The sequence below is a fragment of the Melanerpes formicivorus genome, unplaced genomic scaffold, assembly GCF_026170545.1.
Source record: "Melanerpes formicivorus ecotype bairdi unplaced genomic scaffold, bMelFor1.0.p_v2 SCAF_2, whole genome shotgun sequence".
Classification (NCBI taxonomy): domain Eukaryota; kingdom Metazoa; phylum Chordata; class Aves; order Piciformes; family Picidae; genus Melanerpes; species Melanerpes formicivorus.
Genome location: NW_027142354.1, coordinates 13664113 through 13688525, shown reverse-complemented (window position 1 = coordinate 13688525; position 24413 = coordinate 13664113). Strand labels below are relative to the sequence as shown.

General features: G+C 41.4%; 1 protein-coding gene across 2 annotated transcripts in view; it reads left to right on the top strand.

Annotated features, from left to right (window-relative positions):
• Positions 1 to 24413, top strand: part of SNX9 (sorting nexin 9) — a 67914-nt gene that overhangs the window by 18007 nt on the left and 25494 nt on the right. For both annotated transcript variants that reach the window (XM_068151275.1, XM_068151265.1), the window contains exons 2-4: positions 7380 to 7466; positions 10672 to 10746; positions 11924 to 12046. In XM_068151275.1, coding sequence (XP_068007376.1) covers positions 7380 to 7466; positions 10672 to 10746; positions 11924 to 12046 — 285 coding nt within the window. The remainder of the gene's footprint in view (positions 1 to 7379; positions 7467 to 10671; positions 10747 to 11923; positions 12047 to 24413) is intronic.

Below are 24413 nucleotides of genomic sequence, written 5' to 3'. Positions count from 1 at the left end.
TTGATATTTTTACATAGTCTGCCCAAATACACACTTTGCCTGATAGTCTGATGCAGCTGTGATAGAAGAGTTGAAATAGAGGCATTTTTTGTCAAATCATAGCCCCAGATGTTCCAGCTGCTGCAGTGAAGATCTCTTTGGTTTTGGGAATGCTTAGTGGCTTACTGGTCTCTAGACACCAGTTCTTTAAAACTTCTTCTGGCAGTATCTTTAGTAATATCCAAGTGGGACTTAGTATGTGTCTTGACTTAGAGTAATTTTTTGAGGATGTGTTAATTAAAACATAGTGACTTAGGTAGGCTGTTTTGGGAACAGTGAAATGAAACAGTGGTTGAGCTTGTCATTTAAAGCCTTGCCTACCCTGACTCATTTCTGTAGCCTCACTGACACAAGGAAGACAGCTAGAAATTTAATGCTGACTCTTCAGCTGATAACAAGTTGGAAGTCTTGACATTATTCTGAGCAGTAAACTACCTCAAACACTGTTAGAGGGTAATCACAGGGCAAAGACACCCCCACCTCACCCCAAATAAACAACAAACCCCACATGTGAAGCCAGCCAACCAACAACAAAAAGCCAATGAAAAAAAACCCCACCCAAAGGACAGCAAAAAAACCCAAACCAAAAAACAGCAAAAAAACCCAAACAACAACCAAAATCAAATGGAAAAAACCTCCCTAAAAGTGTAACCAAACAAAAAATTCTCAAACTCATATCCACAAAAGCTTGTATTGAAGAATGAATAGAACAAAGTCAGGGAGGACAGAAATGCATATTGCTGTTCTGTGTGTCCAAATGTAGTAAACATACTGTTTATCAGTGTTTTACATGCAGCTGGTTTAAAAGGCTGATGCTTACTAGACCTACTGAAGAATATTTGTACTAAGTGGTGTGGCTTTTGTAGCAAACCTTTCTGAAGTTTATTGATAACAGAAATGTTACTGATGTTACTTGAGGTGACCCAGAGCCCTTTGTTATTCGTTCCGGGTAAAAGCTTAAACTGCTCTCCTAGAAATAAAGTTCCAAGTCTGCTACTGAAAATAAAGGACTTGGGAAGATGAATCCTAGCTAAAAAAAAAGCAAGCGGATGCTAATGAAGAACTTCTTTTTTGTTTTTTTTTCAAAGACATTTTACCAGGCTTCCCAAATTATGACTTGTGCTTCTCTAGCAAGAACCAAGTTTCTTTGAAAAGATTTATCTGCCCCATTTACTTTGCAAAACAGATACACAGAATTTGATCCTCTTCCTGTGAATCTGGGAACTGCTGCCACCAACAGTGGGGCAGGAAACTGGAGGTGGAGCATGAACCTTGAATGTGTTGCCATCCTTGATGCTGTGATAGAGCATTTACCTTTCTGAGACTGTGACACCAAGCAAATTAAAACTGTGAACCCTTGAATCTTGAAAAGGCACTGCTGGATGGCTTAAGCACCGAGCTGCTGAATGTGCTAACATCTAAAAGGAAGGTGTGCTTTTATTATGGGAATTTCATGCTATGAGCTTTTGGTATTTCTTTTGTGCTACCTGCCACTGCCAGCTGTCCAAGAGAAGCAGTTGTGGTACAAGTTTCTTAAACTTGAACACGTAGCTGAAAGAAATGAATCTAAGGCATAACGTGAGGCCTTTGTAATATAATAAAGGCCTGTCTGCAGGGAAAGCATTTTCAAAGTTATGTCTGATTTTTTTGAGTGGCTTCTTCAGTTTTATTGCTGTCAGACATACTCAGTTGTATCACAGCAGCTCTGCATGAGGAAGTCCAGCACTACAAGAAAGTTTTACTTTAGAGGAGTAAACAAAACCAAATAATCACTGTGATCATCCCTATGGTCATTAATCATTCTTATCAACAGAGGTTTAGACAGGGAAACAATTAGAAAAGCTGGTGTGAGTACAACTGATGTGAATTAGCAGTTCATCTGTATGCTCACAGCTAGCAAGGAATGCACAGTGATTTTCATTGCCCTGCTTTTCCATGAAAGAGCTGGCCTGCTGCAGGTGAACTGTGTATGGGGGCAAGTCTGTAGTTGTGCGCCTCATAATTGTCAGACCTGAGGGTAAGTTGCTCTTCCATCTCAGCCTAGCATCTCTTGAGTGAAACATCTTAGAAAAGGCAGAAGGATTCGACTTACCAGAAATAGGTACCTCTGCTGCTTTAGCACCACTTTGAAGACTCTGGGGGAAATACAGAAGAGCCAGTCTATCAGAATGTCTGTGGGGATTTTGCATACTCCTCTAGTAACTTAGTGTAGTGATGAATGTAGTCCTTTGGAATTCTGTTTTACTGACTTTTGCTAGCCAGCTTCTTTCCCTCTTAATTTATGCAAAGACTGACACACAATGACAGTTATATTTGCATAGTCTTGTGTCTCTTTTCAGAAATAAATTGGCAAATGCTCTTGGTTCTTTTTTTCTCTCTTGTTTTTCAGTATTTTGGGGAGGTATTCAGACAGAAGTAAGTAATGGAAAAAAAGCTAGATCTGTTCCAGGTTTGCAGAGGTGTAATTAATACTTTTGCTTGTTTAGGTGCTGTTTTTCAATCTGGAGAATCTTTCATGTTTTAATATGCTTAGGCATGATTGCTGTTGTCATTCTGAAAAGACAGAGTGATTGATTGCAATGCGTAGAACTTCCAGAAGTGGAGAGGCTTCGCACTGTAATAAGTCAGTAAATCCGTGCATTGGGAAGTCACAGTCAGGGTGTATATCTACAGCAGGCAGAGCCAGCTCCAAAGAATGCTGACACAACAGTCAGAATTACTGCTTTCCTTTCTATTTTCTTCTCCTTATTGTGATCCAAATGTCTATAACCATACTGCTGAAAAGTTTATTTTTCTTTAAGGAGGAATTCTTGCTGGTTTCCTCTGTCTTCCACTTGTAGAGAAAACTGCCAGCTCCTTCTCATTCCAGAGAAACTGCAGTATATGCTGGAGCTGCAGAGATGCTGGGGATCAGAGAGCCCTTTTCTTTTTGACAGGCATTGTGCCAGGGTTACAATGAATCTGTGCTGATGTTCTCTTATGAGAGGGAACATGAGGTGAATGATCAGGATGTGTTGCTACAAATTCCCAGTAGAGGTGCAGGGAGCTCCACTGCCACATGAGCAAAGGGAGGCAGTAGGTATACAGTACAATGACCAGGTGTGCTTTCTGGTCAGTTAAGTCTTAAAATATTTTGGGTTGGCAGTACTTTATTTTCAAAGGATCTGGAGAAAAAACCCACCACACATCACAAAACAACAACTTCAGAATACAAAGCCAGTTGTATCTTGAGCTTGGGAGAGGGGAAAAATATGTGCAGCCAGTGCAAGAATCTAATTTTCTTACAGATAATAGATTAACAATTCTTGTTTGTTTTGCATGTTTGCAGCAGTCTGTAAATGAATCAATGGCCTCTGTTCCTCTAAAAGAATGTCTGGATCTCTGAAGTAGTTCCTGTACTTCTTGGATAGTTTGAATCTTTTACGTATCAGAACTACAGTGCTACAGGCTGGGGTCAGAGTGGCTGGAGAGTGGCCAGGCAGAGAGGGGCCTAAGGGTGCTGGTTGATGGTAGGCTGAACATGAGCCTGCAGTGTGCCCAGGCAGACAGGAGGGCCAATGGCATCCTGGCCTGCATCAGGAACAGTGTGGCCAGCAGGAGCAGGGAGGTCATTCTGCCCCTGTACACTGCACTGGTTAGGCTGCACCTCAAGTACTGTGTCCAGTTCCGGGCCCCTCAGTTTAGGAAGGATGTTGACTTGCTGGAACAAGTCCAGAGAAGGGCAACAAAGTTGGTGAGGGGCTTGGAACACAAGCCCTATGAGGAGAGACTGAGGGAGCTGGGGTTGCTTAGCCTGGAGAAGAGGAGGTTCAGGGGTGACCTTATCACTCTCTACAACTACCCGAAGGGAGGTTGTAGACAGGCAGATGTTGGTCTCTTCTCCCAGGCTACCAGTGCCAGAACAAGAGGACACAGTCTCAGGCTGTGCCAGGGGAGGTTTAGGCTGGAGGTTAGGAGGACGTTTTACACAGAGAGTGATTGCCCATTGAAATGGGCTGCCCAAGGGGGTGGTGGAGTCACCATCACTGGAGGTGTTCAGGAGGAGACTTGATAGGGTGCTTGGTTGCATGGTTCAGTTGGTTGGGTGGTGTTGGATGATAGGTTGGACGTGATGATCTTGAAGGTCTCTTCCAACCTGGTTTATTCTATTCTAAATATGAAAAGCAACAGTTATTGTAACACATTTTGTGTGGGTTTTGTTTTTTGTTGTGACTTAGTGAAGGCAAGAGACTCTGTAAGTTTCTTGTATTATGCTTCTATTTTCGGCACCAGACACAAGTTTAGAATAAACCAAACCAGGTTGGAAGAGACCTTCAAGATCATCGCATCCAACCCATCAACCAATCCAACCCACCTAAACAACTAACCCATGGCACCAAGCACCCCATCAAGTCTCCTCCTGAACACCTCCAATGATGGTGACTCCACCACCTCCTTGGGCAGCCCATTCCAATGGCCAATCACTCTCTCTGTATAGAACTTCTTCCTAACATCCAACCTAAATCTCCCCTGGCGCAGCCTGAGACTGTGTCCTCTTGTTCTGGTACTGGGTGCCTGGGAGAAGAGACCAACCTCTGCCTGTCTACAACCTCCCTTCAGGTAGTTGTAGAGAGTGATAAGGTCACCCCTGAGTCTCCTCCTCTCCAGGCTAAGCAACCCCAGCTTCCTCAGTCTCTCCTCATAGGGCTTGTGTTCCAAACCCCTCACCAACTTTGTTGCCCTTCTCTGGACTCGTTCCAGCAAGTCAACATCCTTTCTAAACTGAGGGGCCCAGAACTGGACACAGTACTTGAGGTGCAGCCTAACCAGTGCAGTGTACAGGGGCAGAATGACCTCCCTGCTCCTGCTGGCCACACTGTTCTTGATGCAGGCCAGGATGCCATTGGCCCTCTTGGCTGCCTGGGTACACTGCAAAATAAAATAAGAGGAACACAGCAAGAGTAAAAGAGTAATAGCAAGAACTTACTACTCTGGTCTACAATTTGAAGAAGACTAAGAAGGATCTCTGGGTAAGAAAGCTGTTTTCCTCACAGTTCAGATGCTTAGCGTCTGAGTACCGGTAAATTGACTTACAGGAACTGGGAAAATATAGGTAACATGCTGTAGAAAGGAGATGTTCACACCTTTATCCACGACTGCTGAAGGGAGGTGCCTGCAGGGTGGCACTTCTTACACCTCTACTTAAAATGTCCCTGTATTTCAAAAGGTATGCTGCTTCCCTTCCCTTTACTTTTGAAGAAAAGTAGGGCAGCTTATTATCCTGTTTGCATGGAGGCCTGATTATCTGCTGGAGTGCAAGCACTGTTATTTTTGAGAAGTTTGTCTTTGCCTCTTCACCTTGGTTTCGTAATCTGAAAGCGCTGAAAGCTTCAGTTCTAAGGGAATATCTTCCATGCAAGAAGGCATTCAAAGTTCTTGTGGACTTTTCTGCGATATTGTGCTTTTCCAGTGGGGAAGACCAAGTCTGTGATTTGGTATGCATATGGATCAGGATTAGCTTTGTCAGATGAACCACAACACCTGCTTGCCTTCCCCCCCTACTCCCCCCCCGCTCTGTTTTTATTTACACTGAACTAAAGTATCTCTTGACCAGTCAGAACTATTTCTATATGGTACTCATTAAATTAAAGTGCAGGGGAGGGAAGTTGTGGTGGTTTGGTTTTTTGGTTTTGGTTTTTTTTTCCTGGTTTTATGTCAGAAGGGATTATAGAATCATAGAATAGAATCATAGAATCAATAAGGTTGGAAAAGACCTCAGAGATCATCAAGTCCAACCTGTCACCCAACACCTCCTGACAACTAAGCCATGGCACCAAGGATGTCTAGGTGGGGACCATAACAACCTGCAATTTTGGGACAGGCAAGGCTTGATGGTGAATGTCTGTCTGCTGCTATTTTTTTTTCCTATCAATCATACAACTTTATTTTCAACAGAAATAATAATTTCACTGTCATCTTTGTGGCAAAAACATCTGGGCAATTGTGTGGTAGTTTTGTTGTTGGGTTGGTTGGTTGGTTTGTTGTCTTTTTTCATCTTGACCTCCAAGTATATTGATATACACAATGTGTGATGTTACTAGTAACATCATTATAGAATTGTTTTCCTTGGAACAAAGGAGCAAAGCCCACTTCTGTATGAGCTGAGGTAACTAAAGCATGTCTTAATGATGAAGATGAGGCTGTAGTCTTGCCTCGTTCAAGATGGTGTAGGGAAAATGATTACTTTTTTCTGTTTACCTTTCCCAACCTGTAGCTTTCCCTTTTGCTACTATTTAATACTTAGCATTGTCATCAATCAAATAAAATGATGTATGTGTTCCTTCTGGAACACTTGGCTAACAAAGACTTGAGGTGTAAACAATAAGGTCTTTATCTTTTATAAACTCTAGTATGATGAGTTTTCTTTCAGGGGAAGTAAAAGGTCAGGTTTAAAGTTTATCTAATATTCCACTTCAATGCTTTGGTTCTAGGTCTTCCTTTTAAGAGTCAAGGGGAAAAAATATGTGGTTTCAACAGTCTATAAGAAAATACTGTCCTTTTAATAACTGAGAGCTTTCTGTGCTTTTAGATCAGAAGGGTATTCAATAGAAGATAATGAAAAAGTGTTTGGGAATGTAATCTTAGGCCGTATCAGAATTGTTCCTTAAATGTTAAGACAACTTTATTAGTGTTGCAAATATAGCATTATGTAGTGTAGTAGCAGTCAGTGTACAGCAAAGCCTTTGTGTGTCTAAACAATTAAGTTGGTTTTGTTTTTCCTTCCATCCCTTGTGCAATGTGCAGGAAACCTACTGTGTAGTTGCATAGTTCCTCCTGAATACAAAGAGTCTCAAAACACAATTTTACATACTAATTTTTATGTACAGCAATGGTTACTTGCATCTGCATTTATTTGTTGGTTTTTTTTCTTCTGAATTACTTGCTCTATGAAACAGTTCCCATTACCTGAACTGGAGTTGAAATACATTTTGTAGATGATAAAAATTATTAATTACTTTGTTTGCTAAGATTAGGAGCCTTTCCTTCTTCCCCTGAAAAAGATTTACCAGTAGTTCTGGAGGTGGCAGAGAGCAGCCAGTCTTAAACTGTGAATCCTCCTGGAAAATAATGATCATCTCTAACAAGCTCTGTGGGAGATTTTAATCTTGTAAAGTTAGTGTTCAATTTGGAGCTAACATTCAGGAAATGTTAGCTTCCTACATGCTGAGTTGCTCTTTTTACATCCAGCCTTATCCCACTTACTATTTCTGATACTTAAGAGTGAGTTGTGCTGATACTTTCTTCCTGACATTTTCTCATGAAGCTGGAAGGCTCATTGCTGTATTCTTTTCTTTATACAGGCTCGTGTTATGTATGATTTTGCTGCTGAGCCTGGAAACAACGAACTGACCGTCAGTGAAGGGGAGATCATTGTCATTACCAACCCGGTAAGATAGCTGAGATGGAATCAAAGCTTCAGTGCATATTCCAGAACTGCTTCTAGCAGATGGAATGAAAAAGGTGTCAGCTGAAAGTCTCGAAGAATCGGCAAATAAACTAAATGCAAAGAATTTTCCAATATTTTTGTGGAAATAAATGCAGTGAGCAGAGTTGGAGGGCGTGGGCTCCTTCAGATTGTGTCTACACACCAAGGAGTTTGCACAGCTCTGTTTCCCTCTAAACAGAGCTGAGGGCCAAGGCAGAGGAATTTGCTAATGATAGTCATACCCTTTAGATCCAAATGTGTTGTCTTTTTTTTGCTGTGCCAGATATTCCACATTACATTGTATGTATTCTTTCAGGTGCTTGCCACTTGCATTTAAATCTGACACACCAGCTCCCTTCTAGGTTTTGAGTTCCTTAATCAATTACGTCAGCATTCTAAGTTTATTCAAGGAACTTGTTTCTGAATTTGTGTCTTTTCATAATTAAAGCAATATGGACAAGTTACAGGGAAGGAGTGATGAAAATACTATGGTAGGACAGGGAGTTCTTAAGTTAGTAGTAATTTTGAGTACTGATGTTTGATTTGTGTGTACAATTTGAATTTGAGTGCACCTTTATTGTCATGTGTAATCCTTACTCTTGGCAACAAGAATAACGTGGCACTTGGTGCCATGGTCTAATCATGAGGTCTGTGGTGACAGGTTGGACTCCATGATCCTCGAGATCTTGATCTTGTCCAATCTGGTGATACTGTAAGCATTAGTAGATTCTGCTTTTGACTTTTGTGTAGTGATATTGCTCAGTGAAAAGACTTCCCATTTAAAATACATAAACCAAAACCCACCTGATCTTGATGGCAGGTTTTCTTTATCTGGCTGTATAGGAAGCATGGGTTCTGCAGAATTAACAAATCCTTTGAAGAGCCTAATCACTTGCAGTTCTCATATTTAAGGTCAGGGGAACTGAAAACCGTTTGGAGCAGGTACTTACAGAACCAACACACTAGTGGGTAGGATGCTGTGCTGTGGCACAGTTAATGGTTTAAATTAATGCAGGAATTCATTGTCATTTTACAAAAGTAGGATTAATTAAGTGGTTTACCGCTTTTAAGTTAGCTCTCAGTGAACAACATTTGTGTGTTAAGGCAATATACTTAAACCCAAGTACAACTATTTCATGCTGTCCTTGATTAAATTACTGGATAGATTGCCACAAAGGCTCTTGATCCTTTTTGATGTGATAAGTTTGGACAGCAATAGCATTAAGTCATGAATGTCCATTGATGATTGCACTTCAAGTGCAGTGGTGCAAATGTGGCTCACAATGTCATTGCTCTTGCAGTTTAACCAAGATAATTGAATTTATAATCCAAGATACCTAGTTAGTTTTATGTTCTTCAGTGTGCTTTGGGTACAAAAGAAAAAACAAGTGAAAGTCTATTTCAACAGCTGATTGATCTTTGCTGTTTAAAACCTTGAATACATAATCACACTTTTCCTGTGTGCAGATTCACAGAATTTCCAAGTGAAAGAACAAAATGGTGAACAAAGAAATACTTCCATTAAAAAGCAAATTTGAAAAGTCTGAAATTCACCAACTGTCTAGTGTATGTGGTTCCAGTTTTCAGCTGCAAATTAGCTTGACCCTGGAATTGACTGCTTAACTGCAAAAGTCTGCAAAGGTTCCTTAGTGTATGTAGAATGTGGATGGAAAAAAAATAATATCCAAACAATAGCAGGATGCCCTACTGAGATCACGGCTGAACTGGCTCAGTTCTTTCCAAACTAATAGAATGAGACCTGCCTCTAGAATTAAATGTGAAGTAGAAAGAGTGTTTCCAAATCTTGAATGGCATGTGCCTCTCTTAATCTTGAGATTATCCTTCATATTCTTGTGGGTTGTAGCTCTTAACTTGCCACACACTTCCGTACCTTCAATAAGTGAAGTAATTACACCTGAAGGGTGTGTGGCCATGCAGTGAGACTTGGACAGACTGGAGAGCTGGGCAAAGAGGAACAACAAGGATAAGTGCAGAGTCCTGCACCTGGGAAGGAATAATAAACTTCACCAGTACAGGTTAGGAGGTGATCTGCTAGAGAGCAGTCCTGTGGAGAAGGATGGAGGAGCAAAAGCAAAAAGTTATCCATGGGACAGAAATGTGCCCTTGTGGCCAAGAAGGCAAATAGGATCCTAGGGTGCTTTAACAGTAGGGTGTCCAGCAGATCCAGGGAGGTTCTCCTTCCCCTCTACTCTGCCCTAGTGAGGCCCCACCTGGAATATTGCATCCAGTCCTGGGCTCCCCAGTTCAAGAGGGACAGGGATCTACTTGAGAGAGTCCAACGGAGGACTGCAAGGATGATTAAGGGACTGGAGCATGTGCCTTAGGAGGAAAGGCTGAGAGCCCTGGGGCTTTTTTGTCTGGAGAGGAGAAGACTGAGAGGGGATTTAATAAATGTTTATAAATATATGAGGGCTGGGTGTCAGGAAGGAGGAGACAGCCTTTTCTCAGTTGCACCTTGTGATAGGACAAGGGGCAGTGGATGTAAACTATGGCACAGGAAGTTCCACCTCAGCATGAGGAAGAACTTCTTTACTATAAGGGTCAAGAGCACTGGAAGCAGCTCCCCAGAGGTGGTAGAGTCTCTTCTGAAGATTTTCAAAACCCATCTGGATGTATTCCTGTGCAACCTGCACTAGATTTTGTGGTCCTGCTCTGGCAGTGGGGTTGGACTCAAAGATCTTCAGAGGTCCCTTCCATCCCCTAGCATCCTGTGATCTGTGGTCCTGTGAGGCAGAGATTTTACAGGTATTAGCAATAGTTTAATTCCTTGAGTCTTGTTTCTTTTTAATCTGTTGATTAATGCTTTGAAATTAGCATACTAGTAGCTGTGTTTTGATGCAATCTGTGTCCAGACAATTGACTGTAGTTTCATAAATGGTCAAAAGAGCTGAAAACCAACCTTTTCCCTCACCTCATGCTTGTTAAATCTGAAGTCCACAATAGCTGTGTGAAACAACAGTGGTCTTTGTTCTGTTTAAATGAGTATGTTCTGCTTCAGCAGATTCAAGCAACTTTGTTCATGTCATACAGTCATAACTGTTTCAAACATTGCAGTTGACAGCAAGACAGTGCTTCCTCCTGAGCTGTTTAAAGCATGCTGTGTGACTGACCTAGCAAAACTATTTCTCTATTACTACTTCCTTTAGGATGTTGGCGGAGGCTGGCTAGAAGGAAGAAACAGCCAGGGTGAGAGAGGACTTGTTCCAACAGATTATGTTGAGGTAAGTGACAGTGCTACTCTGCACTAAGAAAGCAGAACCACTGAAAAGACCATCTTCTGGCTCACTGATCAGACTGTAATGCTTAAATGTAACACTTATTAAATTAAATAAATAACCTTATTGTAGCAACTCTGTCTAGCTTTGGAGACCAGGGCAAACGTGCCATACAAAGCTAGTGTGCTTCTTAGAGGTTTCCCAAGAAATGCACTAAGCAGATCATCTGTGGTGACTACTGGTAATCTGCAGAACATGAGCTATTTTGAGTCATTTTTTGCTTTTGGGGCTCTCGTGATCCAATAATTCTTTGTTTTCCTGTCTGAAGATAAAAATACAGAACTGAAATAAGGGAAACAAGTTGTGCTGATGGGGATGTGGCTTATTTGCCACATGCTCAAAAATCTCTAGAATGGAAACCCACTTCTGGGATCCCAAATCCAGGGACTACTCAGGTTGTCTTTTTCCCAAGGGCCTTTGCTGTCTCTTCAGCATGTACTGATGTGCTTATTTTTCAAAGACTAGTGGTATTGGGGTGGGGATGGAATGAGGATCTCAATGCACAGACTGGCATCTAGTTCACTCTTGGAAGGGCCCAGTGTCTGTGTCTGCAGGTTGCCAGATAGGTGAAGACCCTGGCTTTAATTCCTCCAGCTTCCTCTTATCCCATGAGCCATCTTTCTTTTGACTAGTGCAGTGAGTGTTTATGTAAAGAGGAAAAAGACAAAGTGGGGGGGTAAGGTGGGGCATGGGGAGGGGGTGATATGATGGAGGATGAGAAGACAGTGCTGGCTCACATGACCTTATCTTTTTGTCTTCAGGTTGTTAGCTCGCAGTCTAGTAGCCTCTGGCTTTCCAAACTTGCTGTCTGAAACTGAGTACTGAGTTCCCAGTCTCCAAGCAGCAATATTAACAACCTTGTTAATCCCTAATGAATTTATAGCTAGGTATCCATTGCTAAAACAGTCTTACATGTTACGCTGTTAAAAGGCAAGCTGATTCCATCTGTTGTGAAAGTAAATCATCCAGGTTACCACATCAGTTCATTGTAAAAGATACTACTGAATTTGAATTCAGAAAGGTACATGCAACCATGGTGAGGTCTAATGACATGTTAGTAAGATAAACAGCATAATTTGATTAATGGGAGAAGAAAAATCCTTTGTCACCTTTTCCATTTCAGATTATAACTGAAGGTGCAAAAGATGAAATTACCTGCGGTAACTCGTTAGCTGACCAAGCCTTTTTTGATTCCCTGTCTTCAAATACAGCTCAGACCAACTCTGCTGCAAAAAGCAGTAATCAGGTATGTCTCATGCACGTCTTTCAGGCACAGTGGGCAAGTTTTGTTGACAAAACTGCTTGCACTTTTAAATTGGGCTAGTACTGTATTTGTAAGCCCTCATAAAAATAATCAAGAACTTGTGTTTTCATTAGGGAACACTTCTGTTGGATTGTAACGGTATGTGTTAACAGTTCAGAGTTAGTCTCACTGCTGGAAAAAATCAGTATTCTAACATTTTTAGAAATAAAGCATTTTTACTCTGTCCAGTCTCTAATCATATAAATCTGTGACAATCTATATCTCTGTGTACGTGTACTCTTAGAAAATTTACTTTAGTTTCAAGTAATTCCTTGGGTTAGCATACTAACATTTTTAAGAAACCAGAGCTACCTTTTTTCCCTTTAGAAATGTCTAGTATAGTTGTGGAGTCTGTGCATCATCAGCCAGTGTGAATGCATGTGTCTCTTTCAGAATCTGAGTAAAAGTTGTTTGATTGTTTTGTGTCTTTTTGTGTTTTTTGTAACACAGCAAATTTATGCATTACCCAGGGTCAGCAGGCCCTGTAATACACACAAACTGCAGTTTATTCATAATGGGGCTGGGAAAGGAGTAGCTTTAGGAAAAGAGCTTGTCTTCTGAATCTGGACGTGCTGGAGCGTGTCCAGAGAAGGGCCACGAGGATGATTGGAGGGCTGGAGCACCTCTCCTATGAGGACAGACTGAAGGAGTTGGGGCTATTTAGTCTGGAAGAGAGAAGGCTCCGAGGAGACCTTATTGTGGCCTTCCAGTATCTTAAGGGGGCTTAGAAGAAAGCTGGTGAGGACTTTGTAGGGTGTCAGGTAATTTTATAGGACTAGGGGGAATGGAACAAAACTAGAAATGGGTAGATTTAGATTGGATGTTAGGGAGTTCTTCACCATGAAGGTGGTGAGATGCTGGAACAGGTTGACCAGAGAAGTGGTGGAAGCCCCTTCCCTGGAGGTTTTTAAGGCCAGGCTGGACGTAGCTCTGAGCAACCTGATCTAGTGTGAGGTATCCCAGGGGGTTGGAACTGGATGATCGTTGAGGTCCCTTCCAAACCTAATAATTCTATGATCTCTGCCAGTGTGCTATTCCTCTCTGTTGTCCTTCAAACACTGTAAGATGACTGGGAGAACCGGTGTTCCGTAGTGTGAATATGGATGCAGCAAAGGCCACGCAAGATCCATGGGGGAGCAGGTTTCATAGGGATAGCGTGCTTGTATCTTTCATTTTCCTGGTTTGTATATTTGTGGGGGTTTTGGTTGTTGTTTTGGGTTTTTTGGTTGAGTTTTGTTTGTTTTGCTCTGGGATTATTTTTTCCTTGTAGCAGGAACCATCCTGTTATGTTTTGTTCTTTAACCAAATTCAGAAACTGGTCTTTGGTTTTTTATATATATATGTGTGTGTGTGTTCTCAAGAAAACCAGCAGATTTTGATTTGAAAATTGGTTTCTTCATATTCTCTGATATATCTGGTAGCCTTTTCCAGTTGTTTATTGCTAATGGGAATTTAATTTGTGTATTAAACAGCCTTGTTTTCCACCTTTTGGCTGTTAGGCCTTTCTCCCAGGTGAGAGAACTCTTTAATGCATATTTTCTTGTTGGGAAAAAAAAATCATTGGATAGTTGTCCTCTTGATTAAGAAGCTCTGTTTTTACTAGCATTCTTCTGAAGTTTCTTTGGTACTGTGACTTGTCTGTAAAAAATGTGCATCGTGTCCACCAGGTTTGATGTTCCTGTTCTGGTGTAGAGAAGTCTGATGTGTAGTGAAAGATTGCATCGATTCCTGTAATAGTGCATCAGGAGATTATTCAGAGTTGCTCATTCCTTGCATACTGACTCCTCCTTTTCAGCCATTGCTTCTAAGAATACAGTCTTCTACTTTGTGGCTATGACCCTTCTTCATAGATGTATTACTCTGCGTTTGTTTGTAATAACATTTGAATTGCTTAATTGGAGCTCACTCAGGCACTTTGGATTGATCTGTGTCCAGATGACAATTGTAAACTGACTTATTCAAGAGCCTGAATGACTGAGTAGGTTAATATAGAAAGCACTTCATCTTAAATGAAATTTGTGTGTTTAGGCTATGGAGAGCAAAGAACAATGACAAGCTATTTTTCAATGTAAAGCAAATTGATGCTGGAGGTGGCAGAGCAGTGGGAACTAAAATGTGTATAGGTGTAGTTTGGTGAACTAAATAAGAAATGGCAGCATTCCTAAATACTGATATTGTATGCTGTTATATTGCTGAGCCCCCAGGGCAGTGGGGAAGAGAATCAAAAGGATAAAAGTGTTGAAACTCATCGGTTAGGATAAAGAGAGTTTAAAGTGAAGGCTGTCCATCTATCTTATTTTTAAAGTATGAACTGGTTAGTATGCCAGTTTAGAAATATATCTTCAATGGCCATGTGCTTCTGAGTAGGCTTCCAGCAAACTTCTTAGCTTTATGGTTTTTTTGACCTGCCTTCATATGCCCTGATGGGTCAAGGGGGTGATTGCTTTTCTTAAGTATCAGTGCTGCATGTAATGCAGAATCATAAAAGATTACAGTTTTCTCAAATCAGTTTCTAAGCATGCATGTCTCTCTCAAAATAAAAAACTTAATGTCTACCCCTTGCCCTGAGTCTGCATCTGTCCCTTTTTGCTTTCCAGGCAAACAAGGTTTTTGGTTTCCTAACCTGTAATCTGTAACTTTGGTTAAGAAAACAGCATCAACTCTGACACCACCCTACTCCTTTTTAGTCCTCTTGTAAGAGGGCTTTTTGGTTTTGTCCCTGAAAATTAATTAATAAGCAATAACTAAAAGAAGCTGCTTTTACTTCCCTTTTCTCACTGAGAAAAAGACAAAATGACCACAGCAACACTGGTGTTATCCCTTCTGTGTTTGTCGCAGAGGTAAAGTGACAATAGAAAAGGGGCACAGAAGAACTCCAAAGAAGGAAAGAGGAGTTCTGCATGACTCTTGACAGTTCACTGTTTCCTAATTAGTTCCTTGCATCAGCAGTATCTCAGCAATAGTTGCCTTGGTAAAGCTTGCAGCTGCTCTTCTAAAGAGCTACCTGTAGAAGATACTGGGAAGACAAAAGCAATCAAGAGGAAGTAATGAAGCTAATTACATGCAAACACGGGGGGGGGAAATGACTCAAGATGACTAGATAGGAGAATTTAATGTTATGTCTATCCCATAACATTTGTGTTTTAATGTGTGAAATGCCTAGAAAAAATTACTTGGCAAAATACAATTAAAGTAACCTTTAACTGCCAAAGAGGGAGGCTGTGGCTTTTGTATGAATATCATACTGTTGTGACCTTGTAGCCCTTGGAGAGAGGGAATGAGAAATCTTTCTTCTCTATGAAGCCACTGTTCCTCTGAGTGGCAATGCAGGGTGCTAATTTTAGCCTGTCATTGGAACAACCAGTGAGTGAGTAAGTGTATGAGCAGTTATGTTTTTCCTATTTGTTGGAGTTGTGTGTATGTGTTAGAGTAAGTTACCTGGAGCCCTTTCTGGTATTAGAGTATCACCAGCAATAATGTCAGTAAAGCTAATATAAATTATAGCAGGCTATACCAAATAAATGTCTGGAAACACACCAAGCACACAATTTCTCATGGTAAATAAGTGATCAATTATTCTCTTGTAGTATTTCTTGGATGCTGAGTTTGCAGGGCCTGTAGCAACTTCACTGGAGGTGATCAGGAGGAGATTTGACAGGGTGCTTGGTTGCATGGTTTAGTTGGTTGGGTGGTGTTGGATGATAGGTTGGACATGATGATCTTGAAGGTCTCTTCCAACCTGTCTGTTCTGTTCTGTTCTTCTGAATAGTGCTTCTCATTTCAGTTGACCAAAAGACAGTAAGCATGGTGGTATTTGGATCCTTCATAATTAAATATGTATGGAAACAGAAGCATTAATGTAAAATTCATTGTGAGCAGTTTCTTCCAGTTGTGTGGTGGTGGGTTTTGTTTGTTGGTTTCGGTGGCCAAGACTAGTGCTTCTTAAGTCACAATGCACTTGCATTTATTTTGCATGTATTCCAGAAACTACTGCTGTAACAACAGTGGGCCCCATTTTAAACCACAACTTCTGGTGTTTTTTTCATTTATTTAATTTAAAATGTTTTAGAAGTTGTGAGCAAATACCAGCTTTCCACTTAAACCATAGTGTTTATCTGAGTTATTTGGATGTTGCCTAAATTACAACTGTATTGGCCAGCCCAAACTGGTTCTCCTTATTACGAAGCAAAAAATTTCTGTCAAGTCTGCTTCTGTATTGAGATGGCTACAGCTCTTCTTAGTCTGGATAAAATAAGTATCCTCAGAGTCCACATTTTTATGGATTGCAGATTTGTCAGTTAATTCTGGTGTGACCTTGCTATGAATCCACTTTTCATGTCTTCAGTTATGTTGTGGGCAGAGTATCAAAGCCCCATGACTAGGTACAGGAACCAACTGACAGAAATCGCTCATATTTGTGTTGTTTTATCCAATGGTAAGTGTGAAATCACTCAGGGCAGTTTTTCCCTGGGTAGAAGAAAGATAAGCTGCTACACAGTTCTGAGGGATCTTATGTATAGAAACCTCTTTCCCTGTAAAAAATGGTGGAACTCCTGCATAGAATAGCTAGTGCCTAACACATGTACTTTGGTGTGCAAGCTTAGACAAGTCTTTGTGACATGGTGTGTAGATATAAGTTGCTGAACATGCATAAGGACACTATGGAAGCACTTCTAGGACATGACTGGCTGGAAAGGAGCCCTGAGGAGAGAGACTTGGGGGTGCTGGTGAACGAGAAGCTCAACATGAGCTCTCAGTGTGCACTTGCAGCTCGCAAAGCCAATCAGATCCTGGGCTGTATCAAGACAAGTGTGGCCAGCAGGTAAAGGGAGGTGATTCTCCCCCTCTACTCAGCTCTGGTGAGACCCCACCTGGAGTACTGCGTCCAGTTCTGGAGCCCCTATTACAAGAGGGATGTGTAGGTGCTGGAAGGTGTCCAGTGAAGGCCCATGAGGATGATCAGAGGGCTGGAGCACCTCTCCTACAAGGACAGACTGAAAGAATTGGGGCTGTTCAGTCTGGAGAAGAGAAGGCTCCGAGGTGACCTAATTGTGGCCTTCCAGTATCTGAAGGGGGCCTACAGGAAGGCTGGGGAGGGACTTCTCAGGATCTCAGGTAGTGATAGGACTAGGGGGAATGGAATGAAGCTGGAGGTGGGGAGATTGAGGCTGGATGTGAGGAGGAAGTTCTTCACCATGAGAGTGGTGAAGCTCTGGAATGTGTTGTCCAGGGAGGTGGTTGAGGCCCTGTCCCTGGAGGTGTTTAAGACCAGGCTGGATGAGGCTCTGGCCAGGCTGATCTAGTGTGGGGTGTCCCTGCCCATGGCAGGGGGCTTGGAACTAGATGATCCTTGTGGTCCCTTCCAACCCTGACTGATACTATGATAAAGTAAAGCTCCCAGAGCTTTATTTCATGTCTCTTCCACTCTTCACAACTTGTTGCTGGAAATGCAAATTGCCATTGTTAAATTTGTGTACCATAACCCCCCACCCCCAGCTGCCTACACTATGAGCAGCAATAAATGCTGAGACTGAAGAAAATAAATATAGAACTCTGAAGATTTCACTAGTCTACTTACGTGGAAATTTTGTCTTGCATGTTACTGCATTCCTGTAACACAATTTCCGTTCTCTGACGTTGCTACGTGTGCAGTAAAGTAGAAATGTTGTCATGGGGATGTGACTCATGTTTGTTTGAGCCCAGTTTGTCTTGTTAAACCAGTAGGCTGAATTACCTTGTAAAACATGCAGGAAGGTTAACCATGGAAGTTTGTGGAGTTCAGAAATGACTGCTGCCATGACCAACAAACCTCAACTCTTCATAAACATATATGGTCATAAGATGAGATGTTGCCTTGACATGGATTTATCTCTGGGCGGGCATAGTGCAAACAATACCTAAAAAGATCAACAAGCAAAACTGGTGGGTTAGAACTGTTCAGAAGTTTTTAAAAAGTAAGCAAAATATCCAGTGTTTTTTGCTGGTTCAGCTTTTATGATTAGCAACTTCTACTTCCTGTTACAGATGATGACACTGTAGCCTTGCTCTGTTTCTCTGTGTGTAACTTGAAAGCAACTTTTTTCTCTTTTCCATCTCAATTGCCATATTGCATTCAGATCAGTAACAGGAATTTGTGGTTTCCATACAGTACTGGAAAGAGATGATTACTTGCTTTGAAATTAATTGCATTCACACATTTAACATATGACAGTGGTTATACCAGCTTCAATTACAGAGTTGTTTTTTATTGTTTGGCTTTGGTGGGTGTCTCAGTGGAATGCAAAAGCTTAGTTAGACAAGAAGTCATTAACCTGTACTATGATCACGCCTCACTTTCACCTGCACCCATACCCTCAGTCAAAATCTGACTTTGTAAATAGTTTTCCACAATTTAGTGTTTGTATACCTTTTTTTCCTTTGTGTTTTCCCCTTATTTCATGAGGCAGCCTTGTGATCTTATTAGTTTGGCATAGCTGTATAAAAATGTTTTAACTTGATAATGGTGGCAATCTTGTCAGCACTCCTGTGAGTTTCTACTTGCTTACACTTGCAGTGGCATGTGGCATGCGTGTGTTGTACTGTCCCCTTCACCACAGCAGGGGGCTTACTGCGGTATCTGGCTTCTTTCCCGATTTTGGCTTTTTGTTACTGTTCACTGATTGCTTACTTTAAGGTGGAATTTTGGGCATTTGTAATTGAAAGTGGTAAACTGAAAAACCTTAAGCCGGTAATACTCTTTAACTCCAACAGAAAATGACAAAGGGAAACTCCTAGTCTCTTGGCAAACCAAAAATTCAGAGTGCTTCTCCCAAAATGGAAGGATAAAGCCTTGTTTAATCTTTGATCCTCGGATGTCTAAAGGAGATCAGAGAGGAACAGGGAGTCTTTCTTCTGTTTCTGGCAGTTGCTGTGACGGCCATTTGAAAACTGTCTGAAACTTCTCACCTGTGTTTCAAGAAGAAACCATAAGGGATTGAAATTATATCCTTATCTTCTCTAAAGCTGAAGAAGTGACTTGATTGCAATTTACCTGTGCAGTTATGAGTAACAAAACCAGAAGTCTAAGAGAGTTTCATCGAATAAATACATACAGGATTTTTAGTGGCCGAAAGCTGAAACTAGGCAAACTTCAATTTAAAAAAAAGTCCTTCAAGCAGTGAGGGTGAGGTTTTCTCCCCTCCCTGCATGCCATCACTGAGTATTCTTTGCTTAAATCTAAATTGTGTATCTTTGTAAAAGACCATTCTGCACTTGAGACATGGGGATTTTTGAGCTGAATCAGGAGTCAGATGGAAGTCCGGTGCCTGCACTGTGCGGAAGCAATGCAGCCTCTAGTCCATTTTAGCTGTGAATAAACCCTACCCCTCCCTCCCTGACCCCTGTCCCACATCCCCCTCTCCCTCCAAAAGAAAACCCCAAAATCCCTGATCTTGGTGGTAACTGAGTTGTTCTACTGGTGATTTGGTGGGTTTTCTTTTTATGCTGAAAGCAAGGAGTGGTCGGTAGGTATGTGCCTTCTGTTCTATGTAGTTTGTGAGCAGGCAAAGCTCAGCTCCTTTGCAGGGACTACTTTATGAAAGGGACAATTGGACTAGGAGTGGAGATGCTGGATGATAGTTTCCTCTGAAAGGAAGCAAAATGACAGAAGCAGCTGAGGAACAAAGGAGTTCCTTGGACAAAATTGATACTGCTTACTTGTGTCAGCTGCTTCTGGAGTTTCTCTCTGCTGTTGCTTTCATGTGTGTATCCACAGGAACATTCTAATAATGCATCCATAAGAAGTGGCCAGGATCACAATAGTAAGGTAATGATTTACCAGGAAGAAAGCTTGGCCATAAAATATCATGGGCATGACAGCTACTTCAATATCTGCTGATGTGCACTCCTGCTTTACGGTAAACGCAGCACAGTGAATGCAGGTCTGTGATTGCTGCAGAGTAGGCTTTTAGCCATTCCCATTTCTTCCTGGAGGGGAAAATACCTGGTTTTTAAGGTGACTGCCTGTATTCACCATTTTTTAATGAACCTGTTCAGATGCTGTTGTCCAAAGAAAAAGAGTTTTGTGCAATGTCAGACTATACCTAAGGCTTTGTCTCCCTGCAGGTGACTAAGGCTGCTATAAAACTGGAGAAGTATGCTCATTCCTGTGAGCTTTTCACCTAAGCCACCATGACTTTTCTTGTATTTTCTGCTATCCTTCTGTGCTGTCTCTTCTCAACCCCTCTTCAAGAGCATAACACTTATTGAAGCTTTGGCTGTTCTGGGCTTCCCTTGATCAGACTTATTTTCTCAACTCACTGTTTCAGCATGGCTTCTTTCTCTAAGTAGGCTTCAATGTATATTTCTTACAGTTGGAGCTCAGTATTTTTGAAGGCAGAGTTATATAGATCTTTTTAGGTACTCAACTTAGTTTTAACATCTGAACATCATGTGTGGTTTGGCTTTTGTCCTTCAGGAATAAAATGGGCCTATTAATCTACCAGTAGTATCAATTAATATGAGGAAGGAATCTGCTAGGCAGAACTTAGTTGTCCAAGAGTTATTTATTTATTTATTTTATTTATTCAGGTATGTGACATCTTAGTTTTACTCTCCATAGCTTTGGATTCTCTGGAAAATAACAAACATGTCACTTCTTCCTATTTAATTCACTATTCATTTGGTGAAGCTACTGACGTTCCAATCTGTAAACTGAGGATTTTCCTTTTGTGGTGGATTTTTTTTCACATTCAACTGTAATTAGCTCTTTAAGAACATACTAGACTGCTGCTTGCTTCTCCCAGCCCCACACTGGTAATGATCTGTTTCTACAGTGAGTTGAATCTGCCCTTAATGGGAGACTCTTAAAATAGTCAGTACCATTCCCCATCTAGCCTTTTTGTGATATTTTTTTCTCCTAGGAGTGAGCAAGTCTGTAACACTCTACAGAAAGGAAAATCAGCTGTCATTAAGGAGCTGATTCTTGACTGTAATCTCTGTGGACTTGTTTGATGTTACCTTGAAGATCACAGAAATGCAATGTTTCATTTAAAGGTCGATTAGTTTCTTAATTATGCACGGTGTGATCTTTCTTTCTACGCATTTGCATTTGAGAGTACTTGTATACTTGTGTGCTGTATCAAGTTATATTGACTAACTAACAGCTTCTTGCAAGGGCTCTTCATCCTGTTGTGCTGACTAAAGAGAGATCAGAGGATTATCCGTTTCAGTTACAGAAAACTAAAGGTATAAGAACGTGCCAGTTAATCATGCTGGCTTAATTAGAATTGGCTAAGCCACACAAGTAGCTTCTGGTATGGAATTTGTCAGCTGCTGAGATCCATAGAGCTGCTGACTGGAGCTCAGAGTACCCTTTTAATAAATGCTGTGTCTTTACTTGGTCCTCTGTGGTGTGGTGGGACCCTAAGGATCACAGAAACATTCAGATTGGAAAGACCCTCCGGATCATCAGGTCCAACTGATAACCCTACTCTAAGCAAGCTGCCTTCCTGTTTATGGATTAATTTTTTTGCTACTGTCAACAGCATGTGTGTGTATGAAGAAAAACACTTAAAAAAAGGTGAAAGGAGACCTCTAAGTGCTCTTGGAGATGTTGTCTATGTATACATTCATAACCCATCTCTTACCTTCTTGCCCAGTGCCACAGGAATGTGAACCCTTTGGCTGAAAGAGTCTGAATGAGCCTTTGAGTGATAAACCCAGGGGCAAGAGCTTACCCAAGAGTTTTCTTGGATGCTTTGGGAGTAGAGTTTTCTGATTTTAATAGTGTTTCCATACAGGCACATAAAACATACGAGGGGGCAGTTTGAATACTCCATTTCCTCTTGTACAGTGTTCAGTGTCTATCAGCACCTGTCTGCAAGTTCAGTGATGATTGATATTGATGATTACTCTCTAGTAGTGTACCCAATGTCAATACTAATGCCTCCCTCTTGTTTTGGAGCAGATATTAAGGTTTCTTTGCCACCCACTCACATGCCGGATTTCACATGAACTACAGAGAAAAGGAAAACTTTGCTCAGTCTTTTGGCAGTCATCCCATTTGTGGGCTTTCATTTTTCCAGTGGTCAGAGCATACACTGCAGAAGTAAATGCAAATGTATATTATGCAAATTACTCTTTTCTAGATGCTTGAAGTTATGTTAGGAGCAGGTGTGCTTTCCCATGTGGTTGGGCCCCAGCGTGTGTGTTTTCCTTTGGCAGAGATGATAAACTCTGGCTTATGGCATGTATGTGTTTTGGGGGGGGAGGGGGTGTTTGAGGGTTTTTTGTTTGGGGTTTTTTTTGGGGGAGGTTGTTTTTTGGTTTTTTTACATAAATTCATCTTAGGTGAGTATCATAGGAAGAGCAGGCTGGAGCCTCAAAAGCTACCAGCAACTTCTTTGTAGTTTCTGTGAGCAGCACTCTGTACCAGTTACCCAAGAATTAGGTAGACAATGATACTGATAGGATGAGGGGCAGTGAACCCAAACAGGAACACAAGGGAGATCCACCTTGACATGAGTGAAAACTAAATCCCTGTAAGGGTGATGGGGCACTGGAACAGGCTGCACAGAGAGCTTGTGTAATCTCCCTTCTTTAGAAACTTTCATGAGCTGCCTGGATGTATTCCTGTGTGACCTGCCCTAGGTGATCCTGCTTTGGCAGGGGGATTGGACTTGATTTCCAGAGATCCCTTCCAACCCCTGCCATTCTATGATTCTATGATTAGGAAGAAGTGTTCTTGAGTCAGATTTTTTTCAACAATCCACATAATCTGTCCACATCATCTCTCTCGTGATGTTGGTTCCTAGAGACTCACTGACTTTAGTGAGTATTCTGAATGATCATTTCTCCCTGGCTTGGGACTTTGTTCTAAGTTTCCAGATTCTGGGAACAGATGTTATATGTTACCAGCAATATAGATCCAAAGCGGTTTTGAATCTTAAAGGTTTGATGGTGTCTGCAAAATCTGACTTTTAGATGACTTCAGGAAAAACTGAAGTGAGAGTTCTTGTTCCCAAGTAGTGTGTCAAAGCTCAAATGAGAGAATTTTAGCGGTGGTATGTTCTGTGTAACAAACAAACATTCAGCATTTTTTCAGAGAATAATGTGGGGGGGTTTATTAAATTATCTGTACTGTCAAATGTTCTAAGATTCCTGTAAATGCTATCAGCTAATAACAAGTAATTTATATTAGGCAAACTTTCTTGGATGTGCCGCTTTGTGATAAAAATAACGCACTGGCTTCTGTACGACTTGAGACTTCCTTTTTCACAACTATTTCTCTCTCTGCCGAAGAAGACAAGCTTTGTTTGCTTTCCCCTCCTCCTTCCTCCCACACTTCGGGTGTGTGGGTTTTGATTTGTGTGGGTTGTTTTTCTTTGTCAGCTAGTCTATGCATTAAGTGTGTGGAGTTGACTGTACTTAACTAGTCAGTGCTTTTCAAAGTAGTGTTTAAAACCAAGGAGCTGAGCGGGATGCTCAGCTATTAATCCAGTTTACTGACAGGCAAATTTGACAAATCAATGGAGTAGTTAGATGTCTGTTCTACACTCTCACTGAAGCTTCCACCTCCATAGCAGCAGCAGCAGAAGGGTATGTGTGATTATTACCTTCAGCAGAAGCTTCTGCTGAGAGTATAGGTCTACAGGGAAATGCCAGACTGTTCCCTGGCAGACGTTTATTTCCTTCCCTTGTCTTTGGTGTGAATTAATTAAGATCTGACAGGGAAGCTGAGCATGTTGCTGGTCCTTATTCCCTATTGTCACACCAGTAGTGATGGTGTAGGTAGGCAATTTGTGATTTGCTTTTAGTGAGACTATTTATCTTTGATAAAATGAATATTTGGAAAAACCTAATCCTTGATTTTTGAATTCCTGTTTTTAAAGTGCTAATTAGTCTATGGCTTTATGTAATTAATGGGTAAGAGGGCTTCCTCACACTGTTGGAACAAATAGTCTAATTTCCCTGAGAAGCTGTAACATTCTTGTTAGTATGTATCGGTGTCACATTGCTGTAAAGCTGATCAATTCTTCTAGGTGCAGTCAAGAACTGTGTAACTGGGACTTTGGCAGCTGCTCACCAATGGCATCCTGGCCTGCATTAAGAACAGTGTGGCCAGCAGGAGCCGGGAGGTCATTCTGCCCCTGTACACTGCACTGGTTAGGCCACACCTTGAGTACTGTGTCCAGTTCTGGGCCCCTCAGTTTAGGAAGGATGTTGACTTGCTCGAACGAGTCCAGAGAAGGGCAACGAAGTTGGTGAGGGGTTTGGAACACAAGCCCTATGAGGAGAGACTGAGGGAGCTGGGGTTGCTTAGCCTGGAGAG